This window comes from Erpetoichthys calabaricus, chromosome 3, assembly GCF_900747795.2.
Source record: "Erpetoichthys calabaricus chromosome 3, fErpCal1.3, whole genome shotgun sequence".
NCBI lineage: Eukaryota > Metazoa > Chordata > Cladistia > Polypteriformes > Polypteridae > Erpetoichthys > Erpetoichthys calabaricus.
Genome location: NC_041396.2, coordinates 256,149,224 through 256,168,718, shown reverse-complemented (window position 1 = coordinate 256,168,718; position 19,495 = coordinate 256,149,224). Strand labels below are relative to the sequence as shown.

The following is a 19,495-nucleotide window of genomic DNA, read 5'->3' as shown; positions in this document are numbered from 1 at the left end:
ATGGTTCTGAGCATGGAATCTAGCTGGAGAAGTAAATTTTTGCTGCATGCAGACTTTGTTTTATTTTGTAAGCATACTTCAGTAGCTTGCGCAAAGTCAAAAACATATAACTGTCCATATCCTGAAGATGTAGAAGTGTTAGCGTATAGTGGAGAGATTTGGTGATAAATTTGCCCGTGTATTTTAAAACAGTATGGTCCGTGGCCAGGAGGTTGAGTTATCTGTGCACCCATGGAAGCAAACGCTAGAGAAGAGTTGTATTCTCGAATGTGTTCACGATAATTTTTAGCTTCTGATGTTTGCTGTGTAAGAAGCTGTTGTAAAGACACATGAGCTGCAGGCAGCATGGGGAAAGGTTTGGAAGAGGACGAATAGGAATCGAGAAATGCCGTGTCGGCTGCATGTGGGCGGGACCGGTTTTGAAGCATGGGTAAGGTTTTGGAAGAGGACGAATATGAATCAAGAAATGCCATGTTGGCTGCGTGTGGGCGGGACCGGTTTTGAAGAAGAGCCACAGGCAGCGTGGGGAAGGGTTTTGAAGAGGACGAATAGGAATCGAGAAATGCCGTGTCGGCTGTGTGTGAGCGGGACCGGTTTTGAAGTGGAAGCAGGATGAACCAGAAGCGAAATATATATAAGAGATTGTGATAAAGAAAGGTATGTCCTTCCACCCATTTTCATAGTGCTTTGGTCAATTTAGCATCATGGGACAGGAGCTTGTCTTAATAGCATGTGTTACAGGGCAACTGCCAGTCCTGGATAGGCCATTAGGTCCTCACAGAAAACACCCATTTAGAATCCATCCTTTAACCTTATTTGCCCACCTTTGGGATACTTGAGGAAAACCAAAGTACGTGGAGATAAAGGCACGGGGAGAATATGCAAACTCCACACAGATAGCGACCAACCCTAGATTTGTCACCTTACGGCCGCAGCACTAAATATCGTGTCACTTTGAAGTCACAGAAATGTTCATTTCATTCATTCTTCCATTTTCTCCAAGCCCACTTCACCCATTCACTGTTAGTCTGAACAGGACACAGTTACACACTCATGTTAACCCTCATTCATGGAGAATATTCCTGCACATCTTGGTTTCAGATTCATTTTACAGAACTGTGTGACAAAAACTGCTCTCCGATTTCTCAAGCTATGAAATGTTTCAAAATGTGTACATACAGCACCAAGGCCCCACAGGCTCAGTAGAGCTGGACTAAAGTATCTTCCATTTTCAGTCTGAATTAATTTTTATTAACAACGTGCGGACACAAGGCCTCTTCCCAGCATTCTCAGCATCCTCCCAAAGAGATGTATTGTAGCATATCATGTCACTGCCAGCAACATCAGACTCAAAGCAGAAACCAACCATGAATGTGATGCCAGTCGACTGCAGTGCCCATTATTATCATTCTCACTGTGGCACAGTGGCTGAGACACTGGATTTTAAACAGTGAGGTTTGTGGTTCAAATCCCTGCTAAGTGACTCCTGAGTCATTTAATTTGCCTGTTATCCAGCTGTGTTAAAAAAGAGTTTGTAACAAACTGTGCTCTATCACTGTAATTGTAAACTCTCTGTGGGATGGCATTCACTGTCAAATGACACTCTAGAAAATATAATATGTGTGTCTTTGGGATTTGGGAGAAAACCTAGGGGGCCATTGTGTTAATGCTAATGTGACCTGATTTGCTTAAAGAAGGCTATGAGTTAAAGCTGCGCCTGTGAAGAATTTGGCTGCGGGGGGAACTGTCCAAATTAAGGCATCCAGCATAAGCTCATTTTCTTTGTGCAAGTTAGTTTCAAAAATAGTCCAAATGAAGGGTGGGGATCAGTCTGATAACAATGCAAGTAACAGTACATCCCTATTTGCTATCAAGTGCAAGAATAAATCTGGCTTCCGCATTTGCCATCCAGATATCATGCTTTCTAAGCTGCATATATCCTTCACAGGTAACACGAAGTATAAAAATTGATGTCACAAATGTCACTTCCATAAGGGAGGTGAGGGAAATGAATTATTACTGCATACCTAACTGATGCTTTTATCTGTGGTGGAATATCATAAGGATACAGCTCAATTGTTTCTATTGATTTTTATAACTGGGGAACAGAGGACTAAGCAACGGGCTCAGGATCACACAGTCAGAGTTAGGAATTAAATCAGCAGCTTTGTACTGTAGAGTCCAGCACCACAGTGGACACACTGCATTATATGCCTCAATGTACATTCAACAAACCCTGAGGTTGTGGTATCAAATCCCACCATTGACACTATGTGACCCTGTCTGCCTGTGTTACAATTCGAAGAAGAAAAGAAATGTAACCAATTGTATCTCAAATGTTGCAAGTCACTTTGGATAAACACGTCAGCCAAAGAATTAAATGTATGTAATGTAACACCAGATCTAATGGAGCTGACAGAGTCTGCTCAGATTGGCTGGGATGTACCTGTGATGTAAGGGATGGGGTACAGGATGGCTTTTCGGCCAATGTCCAAGAAAGCTTAGTTATATTTTTTCTTTTGTTTGACATTGTTGAGTCCTATGATGGACTCAAGCCCTTTCAGCGCTGGTTCCTGCTTTAATCTGATACAGTTGAGATTCCAGCTCCCCAAAATAGTGAACTGAAACAAGCAGGTTTAGAAAATAAATTAATTACCAGATAGCGCAGCTACTTGCAAATACAGCAGGGTCAACAATATGCTGTAGTTAGTCAGTTATGCCCCTGGCTAAATATGGTGGCAAGAAGCACATATGTAATAGATGGCTAGAGCTACCATCATATCTTCTGTCCTCATCCTTCTGGATCACTCCCCTGCCTTTGATATAGTCATCCATCAAATCCTCCTTGTCACTCTCTATGACCTTGGCATTACTGAGACTACCATCAGGTGGTTTGAGTCCTTCCTCTTGGCTAGATCCTACTATAGTTCCCTGTGAGGAGAGATGTGGGGTGGTTCAAGGATCGGTGCTGGGCCCTGCTTCTTCTCACTATACACCTCCTCAGTATGTCCTACCATCCTGTTCCATGGTTTTTCTTCTTAGTGCTATGTTGCTGATATACAACTGTACTGGTCATTCCCTCCAGAGGAACAAATGATTTCAGCTAGAATCTCTGCATGTCTCCCTAATATTGCATATTGAAGAAACACCATGTCCAGCTCAATCTGGCAAAGACAGACTTTCTTGTTGTCCCAGCTTGTCCATCTGTTCAGAACCCGATCTCCGTCCAGCTTGGTTCATTATCGCTAACACCTGCCAAGTATGTATGCAACCTTGATGCCCAGCTGTCTTTCACTGACCATGATGCAACTGCCTTTCTGTCTCACAGATTCACTTTATCTAACTCCTGGTATAGACTTTGGACTTGTATTGTCTGGACTACTGACATTTTTGAGTCGTCCCTTTCTTATTCCGCCCACATAAACCACCTTAAGAAACTTTCTTACTTCCACTACCGTAACAAATCCTGTGTTCCCTCATTCCTCTTCTTTTCTAATGCTGAGAAATCTGTAAATGCATCGATTATTGTAATTCCCTACTGGCAGGTGTCACTTCTGATCTTATATCACAGCTCCAGTTGATTCAAAACTCTGCTGCAAGAGTCCTAACACGAAACAGCTACAGCGAGCACATAACACTCATCTTGCTTCACCTTCACTGGCTCCCTGTGTCTTACAGGATTTTGAGTATAAAATTCTATCAATAACCTACAAAGCTTTGAAGCCTTACACTTAGCTACATCAGTGACTTTCTCCATCACTGTGCTCCTGTTTGCCAAATAAGGTCCTCTAATTCTGGCAATCTTGTTGTGTCAGACGCTAACCTGCACTCTATGGGCAGCAGGGCCTTCAGCTGTATAGCGCCCAGCCTTTGGAATGACCTCCCTAAATTAATTAGATCAACTGACTCCATTCATTCTTTTAAAAAACAACTTAAAACTCATCTGTTCAGGAAGGCGTTTAACTTAACTTGACATTCTTCCCCTTCTTTCCTTCTTCCTCTCTGTCCAAATACTGTGTGTGTTATATCAAAAATGATGTTATTTGTTAGGCTTTTAGTATTGAATTTAGTATTTTACTCTAGTTTATTGTCCTTTATTCTATTTAACGCTTTTGTATATCCTGTATCTATCTGTTTAGTGCTCTAGTCAGGAAACATTTGCATCCAATGTTACATATACCTGCTGCTTCTTTCTGAATGAAATGCCTTAAGCATGGGAAAGGTGCTATATAAATAAAATGTATTGTAATTTTTATTATTACTGCAGCTCCTTGCTGGAAGGAGAACTAGAATGTGTCATCAAGCAGATGATTCAAAATGCATTATCATATCTTATGTTCAAACTGTCTAGGTGGGAACATGTCAGTTTTCTTTTCAGAGCATTCTCTGCAGTGTCTCTTATTAAGGTCAAATACAGAGTAGTCAACTTGAGTATATGGAGACACTTTTGAGGTCTTATACTCCTTCTTGCTCACTCAGTTCTGTATCTGGAGATGCCACATCTGTGTGGCATCAAATCTCAATCCAGTCTCTTTTTACATGTAGCTTCTGGCTGGTGGAAGCAGCTGCCCACATCCATTTGAAATTATTACTACCTCAAAGTGTTTAAGAAGCATTTGAAGACTCTCATATTTGGTGAACTTCTGTCTAACTGATATTAGACCTAGGAATTGTAACTCACTTACATTTTGTTCTGAGCTCTTCACTTGGGATGATCAATTTTGCAGTGGCGGGCCATCAGGGCCTGCAAGGCCTTCTCTGCTGGCCTAAAAAAATATCTGAATCACAAACTGATGTTAATTATATTTTGTCCATGAATACTTATTAAATAATTCCAAATAGTCTGTCCGCTTCCTTTCATAGCTTTTCCGATGATTGTGCTGCTTCCAGACATGTATTTTCGTATTAAAGCATTTAACCAATCACATTTCAGCCATCATTTGTTGCCAGGCAGGGTCAAAGTCAAAGAAGTCTGCCCGGAGGCCTTCACAATCCATTCTGCAGGCCCTCTAACACAAAATAAATGTCGATTAAACTGTTGCTTCAACCAATCAGATTTAGAGTTGGTTTCACTTGGGCCCTCTAGCAGGCGTACGGCAACGTCACCGTATTCAGACCCGTTGATTAGATAGGATGGTGCGGATGGTGTAATATCTGAAAAATCTGAATGAGAGCATCATGGGGCATCTGTACACATTGGTATGTTTGGCGGTGACCATTCCCATGTCCACTGCTTCTGTCGAGCGGACATTTTCAGTCCTAAAGCGAATTAAAACTTATACCAGAAATACGACAGGGCAGGTTCAACTTTCAGCATTAGCTTCGATGGCGATAGAAAGGGACTTCGTGATGGAACTGAAGCGCATGGATAATCTGTACGACAGAGTAATTGAACTGTTTTTGAGGAAAGAGAGGAGGATGGATTTTGTTTACAAATAATCCAAATTTTTGGTTAGTAAAATGTTGCAATTTTCCTAAATAATATTGCAAGTTTATGAGTTATTATTGATGTTTTTTATGTGTGTCGCGGGCTGTAGCTGCAGTAGAAAGGAACTTGTTCACCCCTGGTTTGTCTATTCAATAAAGGCATTTATTGTGGCTACAGGAGTTATCTATCTGTGATGCAACGGCTCTTTATACTGTATTTCTGCATATTAAAATGGTTTTTATAACCATAAATTCGTTTTTGAGGGGCGGGTTGATTCAGACAGAGCTCTACTGAAGGCCTAGGTGTGAAATGCATGGTCCGCCACTGCAATTTTGTAACCTTGTCCTGTAACACTTGTTCCCAAACAGTCCCTCAGACCGATGTTTACTTGATTATGCTGACTTCTTTTGTAAGTCACTTTGGATAAAGTCAAGTAAATGTAAATGTAATATAAAGGCCCCTTTGTTGCTTAATTGAGTCTTCTTTGGGTATGACTTGGCTCCAATATTGACTAGCACATTCTCTATAGGGTTACTGTAGTCTTGCGAGGCCAGACATAATTCTTAAATAAGAATACACTTGTGTGGATAACCCCACAAACAAGTTTATTTGGAATAGCGTTGAAATCCTGCGCTGTAAAGGCTACAATCACAGAGCTTATTCCTAAAACATCTGCAGCCCACTTTCTCCAGTTTAAACATTTTAAACTGCTGCCAGGGTTTCAGGGAGAGAGCCAAAAATACTGAACAAAAGACTGACACTGAGAGAAACACAAAAAGCTAATATTGCTGTTATCCATAAAGGAGCTCAGTACAAGGTAATTGAAGCTTAATAATTAGTTTGAATGTTGTAATAAGCACTGTGCCAGACACACACACATAGACCACTGCAGCAACTGGGCTCCACACATTTGAGAAGTGCCTCTGTCTGGTGTGATCTGTGTATAACATAACATGACATAACAACACCAAACAGAGTTTAGATACAGTAAGCTTTTTGCTCTGTGGAAATACGTGCAACTATTTTGTCATTGCATGTTTGCATTCCCAATTAGACAGTAATGTTACATTTATTTGGTTATTTGTTTAGACGTGCAGTCAAAAGGTAGATTCTTTACATCCTTGTCTGTGCTTTACTGGTGTAATTATGAACGATTTGTTGATTCGGAGTTTTGAGCACTGAAATCTGCATCTCCTGTGACTCTTTGATATCAGCTCTCTTAATGACAGCCATTTTAACGTGTGAGGCACCCTTTACTTGAAATGCATATTTGTACTTCATATTTTCATGAATACAGCTGCTAATACTTTCAAGCTTACATCGGCTCCTTACACAGTCGTTGTAATGCTGAACAGCAAACAGCACAAACAGCACCTGTGACAACATATAGTCCACGTTTACCGTTTGTCCATTGTTATTGTCGAATTTCAATGTATAATCTGATGCTACAGAAAGATTTTTCTCTTGCATCAGGTTATGATTATTTTTAAGAAGTGCAATGAGCTCTCTGCATTCGCAATGCACTTTTACAAGTCTTAGGAGATTTTTCGACTGTAGACAGTTCATCATAACCAGAAGCTTATGTCTGTTGGACCAGATTAACACGAGCAACTTTGATCTCTGCAGTTCAAAATCACCGCTCCTACCTTGAGCACCTACTTCTTGAGGTGATGGAGTGGTTTAGAAAGGTGACACTCAGTGATCTGTCTCCTTGTTCACACTCAGTTTTAAGCACAATTCACCCATGGTTGTCTCCAGATATATACTCAGCTTATTAGGCACACCTATTCAAATGCTTGTTAACACAAATATCTAATCAGCCAATCATATGGCAGCAACTCAGTGCATGTAGGCATGTAGACTTTGTCAAGATGACCTGCTGAAGTTCAAATCGAGCATCAGAATGGGGAAGAATGGTGGTTTAAGTAACTTTGAACGTGGCATGGTTGTTGGTGCCAGACAGGCTGTTCGAGGATTTCAGAAACTGCTGACCTACTGGGGTTTTCATGCACAACCATCTCTAGGGTTTACAGAAAAGGGTCCAAAAAGGTAAAATATCCAGTGAGCGGCAGTTCTCTGGGTGAAAATGCCTTTTTGACTCTGATAGAAAGGCAACAGTAACTCAAATAATCACTTGTTACAATTGAGGTGTGTGGAAAAGTATGTCTGAAAGCACAACACATCAAACCTTGAAGCAGATGGGCTACAGCAGCAGGAGACCACACCGGGTGCCACTCCTATCAGCTAGGCAACTGAAGCTACAATTTGCACAGGCTCACTAAAATTGGACGCTAGAAGAGTGGAAAAATTATGCCCGGTCTGATGAGTCTTGATTTCTGTTGTAACATTCGGATGTTAAGATCAGAATTTGGCGTTAACAGAATGAAAGCCATGGATACATCCTGCCTTGTATCAATGGTTCAGGCTAGTGGTGGTGGTGTAATGGTGTGGGGGATATTTTTGTGACACACTTTGGGCCCCTTAGTACTAACTGAGCATCATTTAAATGTCACAGTCTACCTGACCTGTCTACCTGAGTATTGTTGCTGACCATGTCCATCCCTTCATAACCACAGTGTACCCATCTTCTAATGGCTACTTCTAGCAGGATAACGCACCATGTCACAAAGTTCAAATCATCTCAAACTGGTTTCTTGAACATGACAATGAGTTCACTGTACTCAAATGGTCTCCACAGTCACCGGAGCACCATTGGGATGTCATGGAATGGCAGATTTGCATCATGGATGTGCACCTGACAAATCTGTAGCAGCTGCATGATTCTATCATGTCACTATAAACCAAAATCCCTGAGAAATGTTTACTTCTCACTTTTGAAGGGAAAAGGGGGTCCAACCCGGTACCAGCAAGGTGTACCTAATAAAGTGTGAGTGTATATATTATACATGTGGCTTCAGTGAGAAGAATTTCTACCAGGATAGACTTCAGCTCCCATAACCCTGAAATGGAATAAGCAGGTTTGAGAATATAGTGATATGCTATGTTAGTAAGGTCCTGCCATTTTAAATGGAGTGGTTAGATCTGTCTCAGCAAGAGTATTCATGTTGCAATGCTCGATCGGCTTAGGGCAAGACTAATGTGCCATGCCAGTTAAGGGCTGTGAGTTTCATGGCTGGTTGGTCCTTACATTAGATTAGCTCTCTTCTCTCCTTGTGAAAGATCCTCAAACTGTGGCCTCCTTTGCCAAGCATGCTCACTAGGTGTGATATTGGTGCAATGCTGCCCTGTTTGTCTCATCTTCTTGAACTAAATAAATCTTCTATGCTTCATATGCAGCTGTCTAAGAAGTTTAATTGCCTGTCTCTAACTAACGTGTAGATAATTCCAGCCATCATTTTGAACTCAGTGGCTGATTCCTTCCAGTGATGATTCATTTCAGTGTGCATCCGTTAAGTGGAGGATTGCACCACAAGGTCACTCGGCTTACTCTAATCCATTAGTTCAGGTGAAATGAGACAACAGCGAGGAGCAGCAGGCCGTCTAACAAATGTCTGCCTCTTCCGTCCTCCTGCAGTCATCTCCTCGCCTGGGCTTCACCACAGGACACTAACTTATTTTGTCGCTTCTGTACACTAGGAAATCTGACTTGAAAATGGGCAACGCTGCTGACCTGAGTATCCATTGATGTCCATTGCCTTGAGGTTCCTGCATTTGATGACGGTCAGGGTCAGGCGTCCAGCAGTTGGCAGGTAACACAGTGAAAACATGATCTCACCCAGATCAACACTCTCCTGCAGGAAAACAAAAAAGGACAGACACACAGAGAGGGGCACATTAGAGAGGTGATGGCATCCAAGAACAGACTTCAGTCAGAAGGCAATCCCAGGCAAAGCAAAGAGGGGATGAAGGCAGGTAAGCAAATGGAAAGAGATTTTCCTTTAAAATAAAACAAAACTGTACGAAAACCTCATATAAAAAGGTATATTCAATATCACTTTAATAAAATCATGAAAAAGCATAAGGAAATAACAGAATGGAAATAAATGAATAAAGAGAGGAAATCAATAAACAAAAAAAATAAGAAGAAGTAAGAAAGTAAAGAAGAGTAAGAAAATAAAGCAAGAAAGAAGAGACAAAGGAAATACTGAAAAAGAAAATAACAAGTGAGGAAAACAATAGTGGGAAATCCAAGTGTTCTGGAGGTTAGGAGCAGGGTCCCAGATTAGCACCCGAGTGCAGCCATACAACGGGTGACACTTCAGCACCACACTAGTTTAGATGGAATGGAACCAGTGTGAGGTTTTATATGGGGGCTGGAGTGCCAGTCCTGCCACCAACCCCCAGGATTTTCCCTGCAAGTTAGAGGGCCTACATGCGGGCTGGATGCAGATTAACATCATACCCAGGACAGAGCAATTGCAGGTTAAAGGCCTTGCTCAAGGGCCCAACAAAATTATAGAAAAATACAAACTGTTTTCTTTTTAATCATTCAGGAAGTCAGACATTCTCAAGCCTGCATAGACCAAGGCAGGATCACAGGGCCAGAAGCCTGTCCTGGCACCACTGAATGCAAGGCAGAAAACATACCTGGACAAGGTGCCAGTCCATCAGAGGGTCCCCTCACACATACACTCAGTCAATGTAATCTGCCCATCAGCACCAGGAAAAAAATGCACGCAGAAACAAGATAAATGTACAGACTCCACACAGAAAACATCCAGGCAAAGGTTTCAAACCAAGGACACTGGATCCATGAAGCAGCAGTGCTGTCCAACTTACTGCCATGGTACCTGGTCTGAATAAGTAATGATTTAAATACAACTTAATGAAGTTTATGACTCAGACAGATTTTTAACATAATTTAGCATTCTCAGATTTGCTTACTACAGTTCAGGGTCACAGGAGCTTGAGTCTAACACAAGAGTACTAGCTGCCAAACAAGACCAGGGTAGCAGTCATCCGCAGGGCACAACTGCCAATGCACCTAAGGTACATGTCTTCTGTATATGGTGTCACACACGCGTGTTTAGGAGACTAAAGGGCTTGAGTACATGTAATTCCATGCCGGACCCGGGGGTGGCGAAGTGCACTAATTCTCTCTCTCGATCTCTTACAGACCATTCTAGGGAAATCCTGCCCGGCTCTGGGGCAGCCAACGATGTCACTTCTGGTTCCGGTCCTGATGGCATCACTTCCCTTACTGGCCTTTAAAGCCGCCATCTTGTTTATACTAAATCAGTTCTGTTTTGGACTCAGTCGTGTGAACATGTCTATTCTCTTGAATCAATTTTGCAGCCGGGAAAAATTTATTTGGGTGGCTGCCCCAAACCTTCTCAATGTCTTATGGTCATTCTTGTTACAATGGGTGGGAAGTCAGAGTCCAGAAAGAATATGCCATCTCTAGCATTATTAATATGTGAATTCTTATTCCCGCTAATTTACTTTAAACTTTAATTGGACCTGGTAGGTACTGTATGTGTGTTAGTGGGCCCTGAGGTGGACTGGCATCCTGTCAAGAGCTGTCTTCTGCTCTGCCTTTAATGTTGCTGTGTTTCCCAGCCCCTCATAATCTTAAATTGTATTAATGTTATGCTGTTACACATTTTGTTCCATTGTTAGGTCTGGCTGAGTGAGAGAGACATCACCAAGAAGCTCTCTGCGTTGCTTTGCTTATAGGCTGTTCCTGCGCAAACAGTTAATGGAGTTCTTCTTCAGCTTAAACGTTAGACAAGCTGCTTCTTAGGGCCATTGTAATCCAAACATCGCAGGTTTGTGGCTGACCACTGGCAGTTATCACAGTGAGAAATGGGCGACCTGGGATGGACTGTGGTGTGATTCTGTGACAATACAGAAACACACTGGAAGAACTGAACTCAAGTGGAAAGAGATAAGGTAGGGAAATCTAAACAAGAAAGGAAAGATGAACATTTAAAAGCGAGAACAATTCTGAAAATTAGTGAGACTGAGAACAAAAAGTTAGTAAGGTAAGTGAAAGAAAGTTAAAAGAGGACAAGAGAATGAGAAAGTCAATTAGAAAAAGACAAAGCAACAGTAAAAAGACTCGAAAAAGAGGAAACAAGGGAATGGAGAGTGAAAAATGTAGAATATAGCAGAGAAAAATAAGAAATCTCATTGGGAAAAGAAGGAAGAAAATAAAACGTCAAGATTCAGTGAAAAAATTAAGTAGAAAATGAGAACATAAAGGGAGTACAGAAATGCGAAACTACTCAAAAGCACAAAAGGAAAACACAAAAGAATGATGAAAAGTAGAAAAGAGAACAATTTTATAAAAAATAGGAATAAAAGAAGTCAAAAAGAAAAAATAAAGAAATAGGGAATGACAAAATAAAAAATTGAAAAGAAAAATAAGAAAAGATTATTAAGCACAGAAGGAAGGAAAAATGAGAAAAAATATTTGCAAATTTAATGAGATAAAGAAAGTATCAGTCAGTCAGTCATTGTCCAACCTGCTATACCCTAATACAGGATCATGGGGGTCTGCGGGAGCCAATCCCAGCCAACACAGGGCACACACACACCCACACACCAGAGACAATTTAGGATCGCCAATGCACCTAACCTGCACGTCTTTGGACTGTGGGGGGAAACTGGAGCACCGTGGAGGAAACCCACACAGACACAGGGAGAACATGCAAACTCAATAAGCATTCATAGACAGCAGCTTCCAAGTCAACTTTTCTAAAGTTTGCATTGACGGATGTCCTGCTGTAAGCTGTGGGTTGTGGAGTGTTTATGGCTATCTGTAGTTCATATTTCTTAAATATAAACTTTTTTAAAGGAGTACCAAACAGAGAGTTAAAATATATCTTGAAGTCTCCAGTTAAAATTTTTGGATTCAAACTTTGTTGGCCATTATGGAGGCCAGTAAATGACAGTATCTTTGAAATATTAAATTATCATAATCTGCAGATAAAGCAGCAGTGAGGCTGTTTTAGTGTACTGTAATGTGGAGTGCATATTTGCTCTGTGTCTAATGACTTACACATCTATGCTCGCAGAGCTCCTTTCGTCTTCCATTCTTCTATATAAGTTATGTTTTCTTAGCTTGCACTTTTTACCTTTATGGTTACCGAGATCATGCATCAAGCTCATATAACTTCAAGCAGTAGGAGAAGTGAGATGGTGTTGCAGAGATTCATGCAATCTGCCCACTTGACACTGCTGACATTTCAGTGACTCGTATTAAGGCCTTATTATTGACCCTCTGCAGTTTGCATATCAGGAGAAGGTGGAAGCGGAGGATGCGATCATCTATATGCTACACCGATCCCTCTCCCACTTAGACAGAGGCAGTGGTGCTGTAAGAATTATGTTTCTAGACTTCTCTAGCGCCTTCAACACAATCCAACCTCTGCTCCTTAGGGACAAGCTGACATAGATGGGAGTAGATTCATACCTAGTGGCATGGACCGTGGACTATCTTAAGTAATTGGGATGTTCATGAGCCCATAATCCAGTGGCCAGACCTTCAGAAGGCCTCAGTGTCATCGACAGCCCCCACTTGCAGGCTAGTAGTAGTACGCTAATCTTGATCTTGATACGTAATCTGGCGTTCAGTCCGAGTTAAATGATGAGGAATTGATGGCCTCGGCTCATTTCAGTCTCCATAAGCCTGGCTGATGAAGAGGAAACTATGCTGAATGCTGCATAGTCTTGCAGTTGAGACAGATGATCGATACAGTTCTGGCTCTCTCTCAGTTTTTATACTACATGCTGAAAAAAATGTTTCACCATATCCACAGATCTCAGAGGTATCGATTGCTCTCCTGCCAGGATAATAATTTCTTTTAGATGAACATCCAAGAATTCATGTCATGAGGTGTAGACAACCAACAACTTTATCCTCAGGCAGAGCTGCTTGCTGACTAAAACAACTCCACCAAAGAGAGCACAGAGAAGCACACCTTCATTAATTTAGCATAAAGGAGCTAACTACTAATGATTTACTGTAAAGAGTATAGTGTGAGGAAAGAAGAAATTAGAGCACAGAGGCACATGGAAATCTACAACGTACATGCCAAGAAAGGCTCGTATACAAAGTAAAAGCTCTTAAACATGGGTAAATAAACATATCGGGAAGATCTTATGCCATTTAAGATCATTTTGGAGCATTTTTGATATTTTTTCCTGTCCTTTTACTTCCATGTAAATGGAAGTTTGGTAATGAGGTCAAACATCCATCCATCAATTATCCAACCCACTATATCCTAACTACAGAGTCACGGGGGTCTGCTGGAGCCAATCCCAGCCAACACAGGGCGCAAGCCAGGAAACAAACCCCCGGACAGGGCGCACACACATTAGACAATTTAGAATCGCCAATGCACCTGACCTGCATATCTTTGGACTGTGGGAGGAAACCCATGCAGATGTAATGGGCTAGAATTCAGTATTCTAAAGAAAATGACATTTCGGTGTGTTGCTTAGTGTAATGGGCTATAAACCAGTGTTTTAAAGAAAAGGCAGAATTTCTGGAAAATTCTGCTACAGGTTATTGCTGATGGCTATCTACAGGACACAAATATTTACCTGTCTTGCTAAAGAGTCACCTGCTTTGAATAGTCAGACTGCTTTGATTTAGTATCTTATCTACACACAATGTGGGGATACAGAACTGTCTGCTTTCTTGGAAAATTAACGAGTTCTGGGGACATTGGTTTCTAATCAAGTACTCAAAGTAAATGTGTTTACACTATTTGTTATACAGAGTAAATTGGCTTGCACCATTGTTTTCACTGATTACCATGTTCATCTATGCAGAAATTGAAGCATATATATATTTCTGGGAAAAGGAGAATAAAGGCAGAAGAGAACAGGGAAGTATGGTCTGAGACTTGGGACTGCTGTCTGTTTCTTTTATGCTTTACACCATATTGCTGTGGCTACACCCTGTAGCAACAGTGGCTTGTACCTGGCCCAGGTTCCCCTAGGCCTGAGGTCGGTAACACAGACACGAGGAGAACATGAAAACTCCACGCAGGGAGGACCCGGGAAGTGAATCCAGGTATCCTAACTGCGAGGCAGCACCGCTACCGCTGCGCCACTGTGCCGCCCCTGAGGTCAAACATTTTATGTTGAATTAAGTTCAAATTCTGATTCTATGATCTTCAAAACATCAAGAAAAGTTGATTCTAGCATGATTTCTTATTAATGTGTTTGTGTCTGTGAAAAAAATCAACATTGATTATCACTTCTTTTTTTTCCAGTTTTCATTGGAATATTATATGTCTTTTACGGCTTTGTCACACTCCTAGATGACTATAATCCATCAAAGCCACAACATTTTGGAACAAGTTGTTTATGAGATATCTGCCCTGAATGCAAATACCTAAAAATACCTCCCAAAAAAAAATTGACCTCTCTTCTTCAAACAAGATGCATCATATTTGCCTTGTTCCAGGTTTATGATCTATTGGTTTTGGTCCAGTACTTATCCCCATATCCTTCAAACACAGTTTGACCAACAAGCATAGCAAATGATGCTGCCCTAGAAGTTGTTTAATTTAACCATTAATTTTAGCAGTCTGATTTGAAAAAGCTTTCCACATGCAGTTTTTGAGATGCATCATTTATTTATATACTGTATATATAATAGGGGGCTCTGCCCAACTGCTCGTTTCGCTCGCCAACCCCCACGCTAGCCAGTTTGCGGCTCTGCCGCTCGCGTATGGGGAAGTGGATGTAAGTAGTAGTTATACAGACAGCTATTGTCACACGGATGATTGATGACTTTAAGCCCCGCCCCCAAACATGATGGACGACTTCAAGCCCCACCCCCAAAATATAAAAATATGATTTATGAAAATATCCATCCATCCATCCATTATCCAACCCGCTGAATCCGAACACAGGGTCACGGGGGTCTGCTGGAGCCAATCCCAGCCAACACAGGGCACAAGGCAGGAACCAGTCCTGGGCAGGGTGCCAACCCACCACAGGACACACACAAACACACCCACACACCAAGCACACACTAGGGCCAATTTAGAATCGCTAATCCACCTAACCTGCATGTCTGTGGACTGTGGGAGGAAACCGGAGCACCCGGAGGAAACCCACGCAGACACGGGGAGAACATGCAAACTCCACGCAGGGAGGACCCAGGAAGCGAACCCAGGTCCCCAGGTCTCCCAACTGCGAGGCAGCAGCGCTACCCACTGCGCCACCGTGCCGCCCTTTATGAAAATATGATTTATGAAAATATGAACACATAAAAATATGAAAATATGAAAATATAATTTATGAAAATATGTAAATATGAAAATATGAAATATACCCTGCCCCTGGGGGTTGGACCACCGTCATAATTGATCAATTCTAAACCCCGCCTTTTAGGGTGGGTCTTTTGTAAACCGAACCCTTATCCCACCCCAGTAACAATACTCACACCCCCGAGGTACGCCTTTATCTCTCTAACCGCCTATAGGGTTAGGGGTGAGGCGTGTCGCTCACCCCCGACTGTGGGAGGAGACGAAAGAGTTCTTGTATAAAATTCTAGTCATTTAGTGAAAACGCCATGACACACAAAAGCAAATAGAATGGACGGTCTTGTGAACGCTCCTAAGAAACTGAAAGCAAACAGGGTGTCCAGAAGGACTGAGTTACGAGAACCACGCTTCAGCTCTGCCTGGTATGATTCTAACTGTGCTCTGAGCCAGGTAGAGGTAAAAAGAAATGCTGAGGGACAGCTCACGGCAGCAGTTTCCAAGAAGGAGCCTATCCTTCCCAAATATAAAGAGGCCGGTCATGAAGAGGGGGAAGAAGATCAAGAAAATGAGATAAAGGAACAAGTGAGTGAAATTCATTTTTCTATAAAAGACTGGACTTTTTTTAAAGCTCTTATTCCAAATATTGATGAGGCTATTTATCAAGGAAAACTGCCCGACCAAATGAAAAGAATTAAAAGAAAATTGGAGGAGGTGTTTAGCCTGTTGAGGACTTCTGCCACCTCAGAGGCTAACAGGGAGAGAACAGGGAGACGACTGGCCCAGATAGCACCAGCTTCGGTAGGGTAGTTAGTTGAAGACATCTCGATAGTGTTTTAGGTTAATGTAGTCTATGACAAAGACCTCTGTATTTATCTCCACTCACTTAGGGGGCGGTTGTCTCCCAATTTTCTTCCTCCCCCTCCGAGTATGAATTATTCAACAGGCTAAACTATGTTTCATGTTGCGTTAGAGGTATTTGTTGCGTTATATGTTTTCATTCTGTTTGGCTTCGAAATTAACGTGCAAATACTTTGTAAACTTACACTTTTATTGTAAAACTTCAGTAAAAACAATATTTGGAATTAACTTTTCGTCAGTATTGCATTGAATTTTGATACCGTGTTTGGAGTTACATCGTGACAATGCAACGTATAACTGCCCATGAGTGAATATCGTTTCTTTCTCTCTAATAAATAAACCGACTTTTTTGAATGTTTGTTCCTGTGATTTGTTAATTGTCATAGCAAAAACTATTCTAAAGGAAAACTGTAAACGTTTTAATACGAATGGCATATCACGATCTCCTTTGATGTCTAATTTTATCTGTGAAAGATGTACTACCATTACCTTTCTTGTCGTATGTTAAAATTTTACATGTTAGAATTGTTCAGCCAATTTTAAATACAACTAATCTTGTCCTATTGCATAGCCCATCCCTCATACAAAAATTACGCAATAACATTACGATACCTCCTTCTTTCAACAGTAATTTGGCCAGTGGAAGACCGGAACGGTGTTAACAGTTGTAGATATTCTACGGGATATTGTAAGTTGATATTTTCATCTTCCACACCGTCACCACCAACTGTTTCAGCGTAGTCTATTGATACGCATTTAACAAATCTGCCGTGTAACCAATCGACAATTTTTGCGTTAATTCATTTGACTTCATCATTTCTCAGTGCTAGGATTGCCCGTGTACTCATTTCTTCTGTTGATAACCTTTCGGGATGAAATTCTTCAATAAAATTATTATGTCTTCTTTTATTGGCAACTTAAAGTGAGGAAAACATAAAAATGTATAAGAGCTGAGAACGTATGAACTGTGTCTGACAAAAGCATTCACACGAATTAGAGGTGAGAGGACCGTGGGTGTGGGCCATTAACCAGAAATGGTTGAGAGATATATTAGAGAGATATAATAGAGAGAAATGCATACACATGGTTTGGCACAAAAGTACGTGGACACATGTACACACACACACTCAAAGAAATTTATAAGTGAAGATTGCTGACAGCATGTTTGCCCTACCAGAACACACACTTGTTGTAGAACAGAAAGAAATAAAGACACACAAACACAAACTCAACACAATAGATCTGCAAAGGTCGACATGCACAGAGGCATTAAGTCACCCATGTAGCAATCTGTCTGTCTATGTGCTTGCTTACTTCATTTGAACCGGTGTGTTTAATTTTAGGTTGAATACTATGGAAGTTGTTCCTTTGATTCAATTTCTGGTTCATTTTACTCTAAATATATTTATGTAAATTAATGTACTTGATACTAATTGTACATCACATTAGTTAGCATTGTATTGTAGATTCTTCAGTTGAGTGATTTCCTATGGTATCACTAAAGTATAATTTACATGGAAGTATTATTTGGACCATTCCGTACCAATTTCTTTTATTTAATATTATATGTTGTTTACATTATTTTATTCATTTTGTTGATGATGTCATTCCAAATTTGCTTCTCTGTGATTTCTATCAACTCATTCCCACAGCAGTACTGCCACTGTGCATTTCAATTAGTGATGTTATAGTCAGTCTTTTAATTCAAGAACAAGGGGTTGTGGATGCTACTGGACTAATCTTTACTTAAAAATAAAAGAAGGTCTCTCTTTTGTTAAAACATGATCAGCATTTCAACTGAAGCATTCAACACACCGATTCTTGTTCACCCAGAAGTCCACCAGATTGATCAAATCCTACTTCTCTTGAGACATCAATTTGTAATTCTGTGTCTATAACCTCTGCCCTTGGAAAACAAAACCTGTTTTGTTCAGAATTATTTCAAGAGCATAGAGAAAACTGGGAGATGGAAAGCATTGTTAAGGAACAGGCCAATCTGCAGTGAGGAGTCTGTAAAATGTTCAAAACCAGAAGTAAATCGGTACAACAGCAAAAACAAGAACAAAGTTAAAAATAATGAAGATTTCAATGAAGAAGCCCTAGCATTATCTTGGGTTTCTTTTCTCTAACTATTACCACCACAAAGTTTGTTTTAACAAAATACTTAAATTTCAAAAGCTGTGAGCCACCATCTTTTATAGGCAGGACAAGATGACACAACATATCATGTGTGACAGGCAATAGACATAGCAACAGCCATGCACAGATTGTGCCAATGTTATGTAACAGGAAGTGTTTTCTTTTTATTTAATCTTTTTTTTGTTTTTATGTATTACTTAACTAATGTTTTGTAAAAGTACTATGTTATGTTAATATGAGTTATTCTTTACCTCATGTGCCTAACAGACTTAAAGTAGAACCCATGGAGACAGCTGAAGGACTGCCTTTATGCTTGGCTGGCAAGTTTTAATTCTTTTTGCTGCAGTGTTCATTGAAATGTCTTTAGTTTATCTTTCTTTAGGAATTGTGGACTTCATGGTGGTTTATGGACTTTAGCTTCATTCAACAAATTAACTTTCTGGATTATGAAATTAGAGTTGTTTGCTAAGGTTTTCCATTTAGTAATACTTTTGATTATTTTTTAATTGTATTTTTTTGTTAATAAAATTGTTAATTATAAAGTATCATTGTTTTCTGAATTTGGGGAAGAGGGTTTTAAATGTTACCATCTTCCTTTTTCACAAATATTATATGTTTGGCCTGTCCTGCATAGGCCACAAAGCCTGCATGTTGATTTGGAGGCATACTTTTAGTCAAGGACTACTGTACAGTATGTTTCTAGACAAGGTTGAGCCTTGAGCCTTAGATATGGAGGTAAAATCCAGTTTTGAATTTCAAGAATAGTGAAATACATAACACCCGAAATGGTGATGGCCATCCAAAAAACAGACAACAAAATGGCCTCCCCAAACTATAATAAATAAACACTAAGAAAATTAATTATTCTGCTTTTGGTTGA

The 19,495-nt window shown here is 40.6% G+C and overlaps 1 protein-coding gene across 1 annotated transcript in view; it reads right to left on the bottom strand.

The window, feature by feature from the left end:
* LOC114649534 (synaptotagmin-6-like) overlaps positions 1-19,495 on the bottom strand; it is a 127,558-nt gene that overhangs the window by 12,710 nt on the left and 95,353 nt on the right. Inside the window, exon 5 of the mRNA XM_051924769.1 lies at positions 9,060-9,180. Coding sequence (XP_051780729.1) covers positions 9,060-9,180 — 121 coding nt within the window. The remainder of the gene's footprint in view (positions 1-9,059; positions 9,181-19,495) is intronic.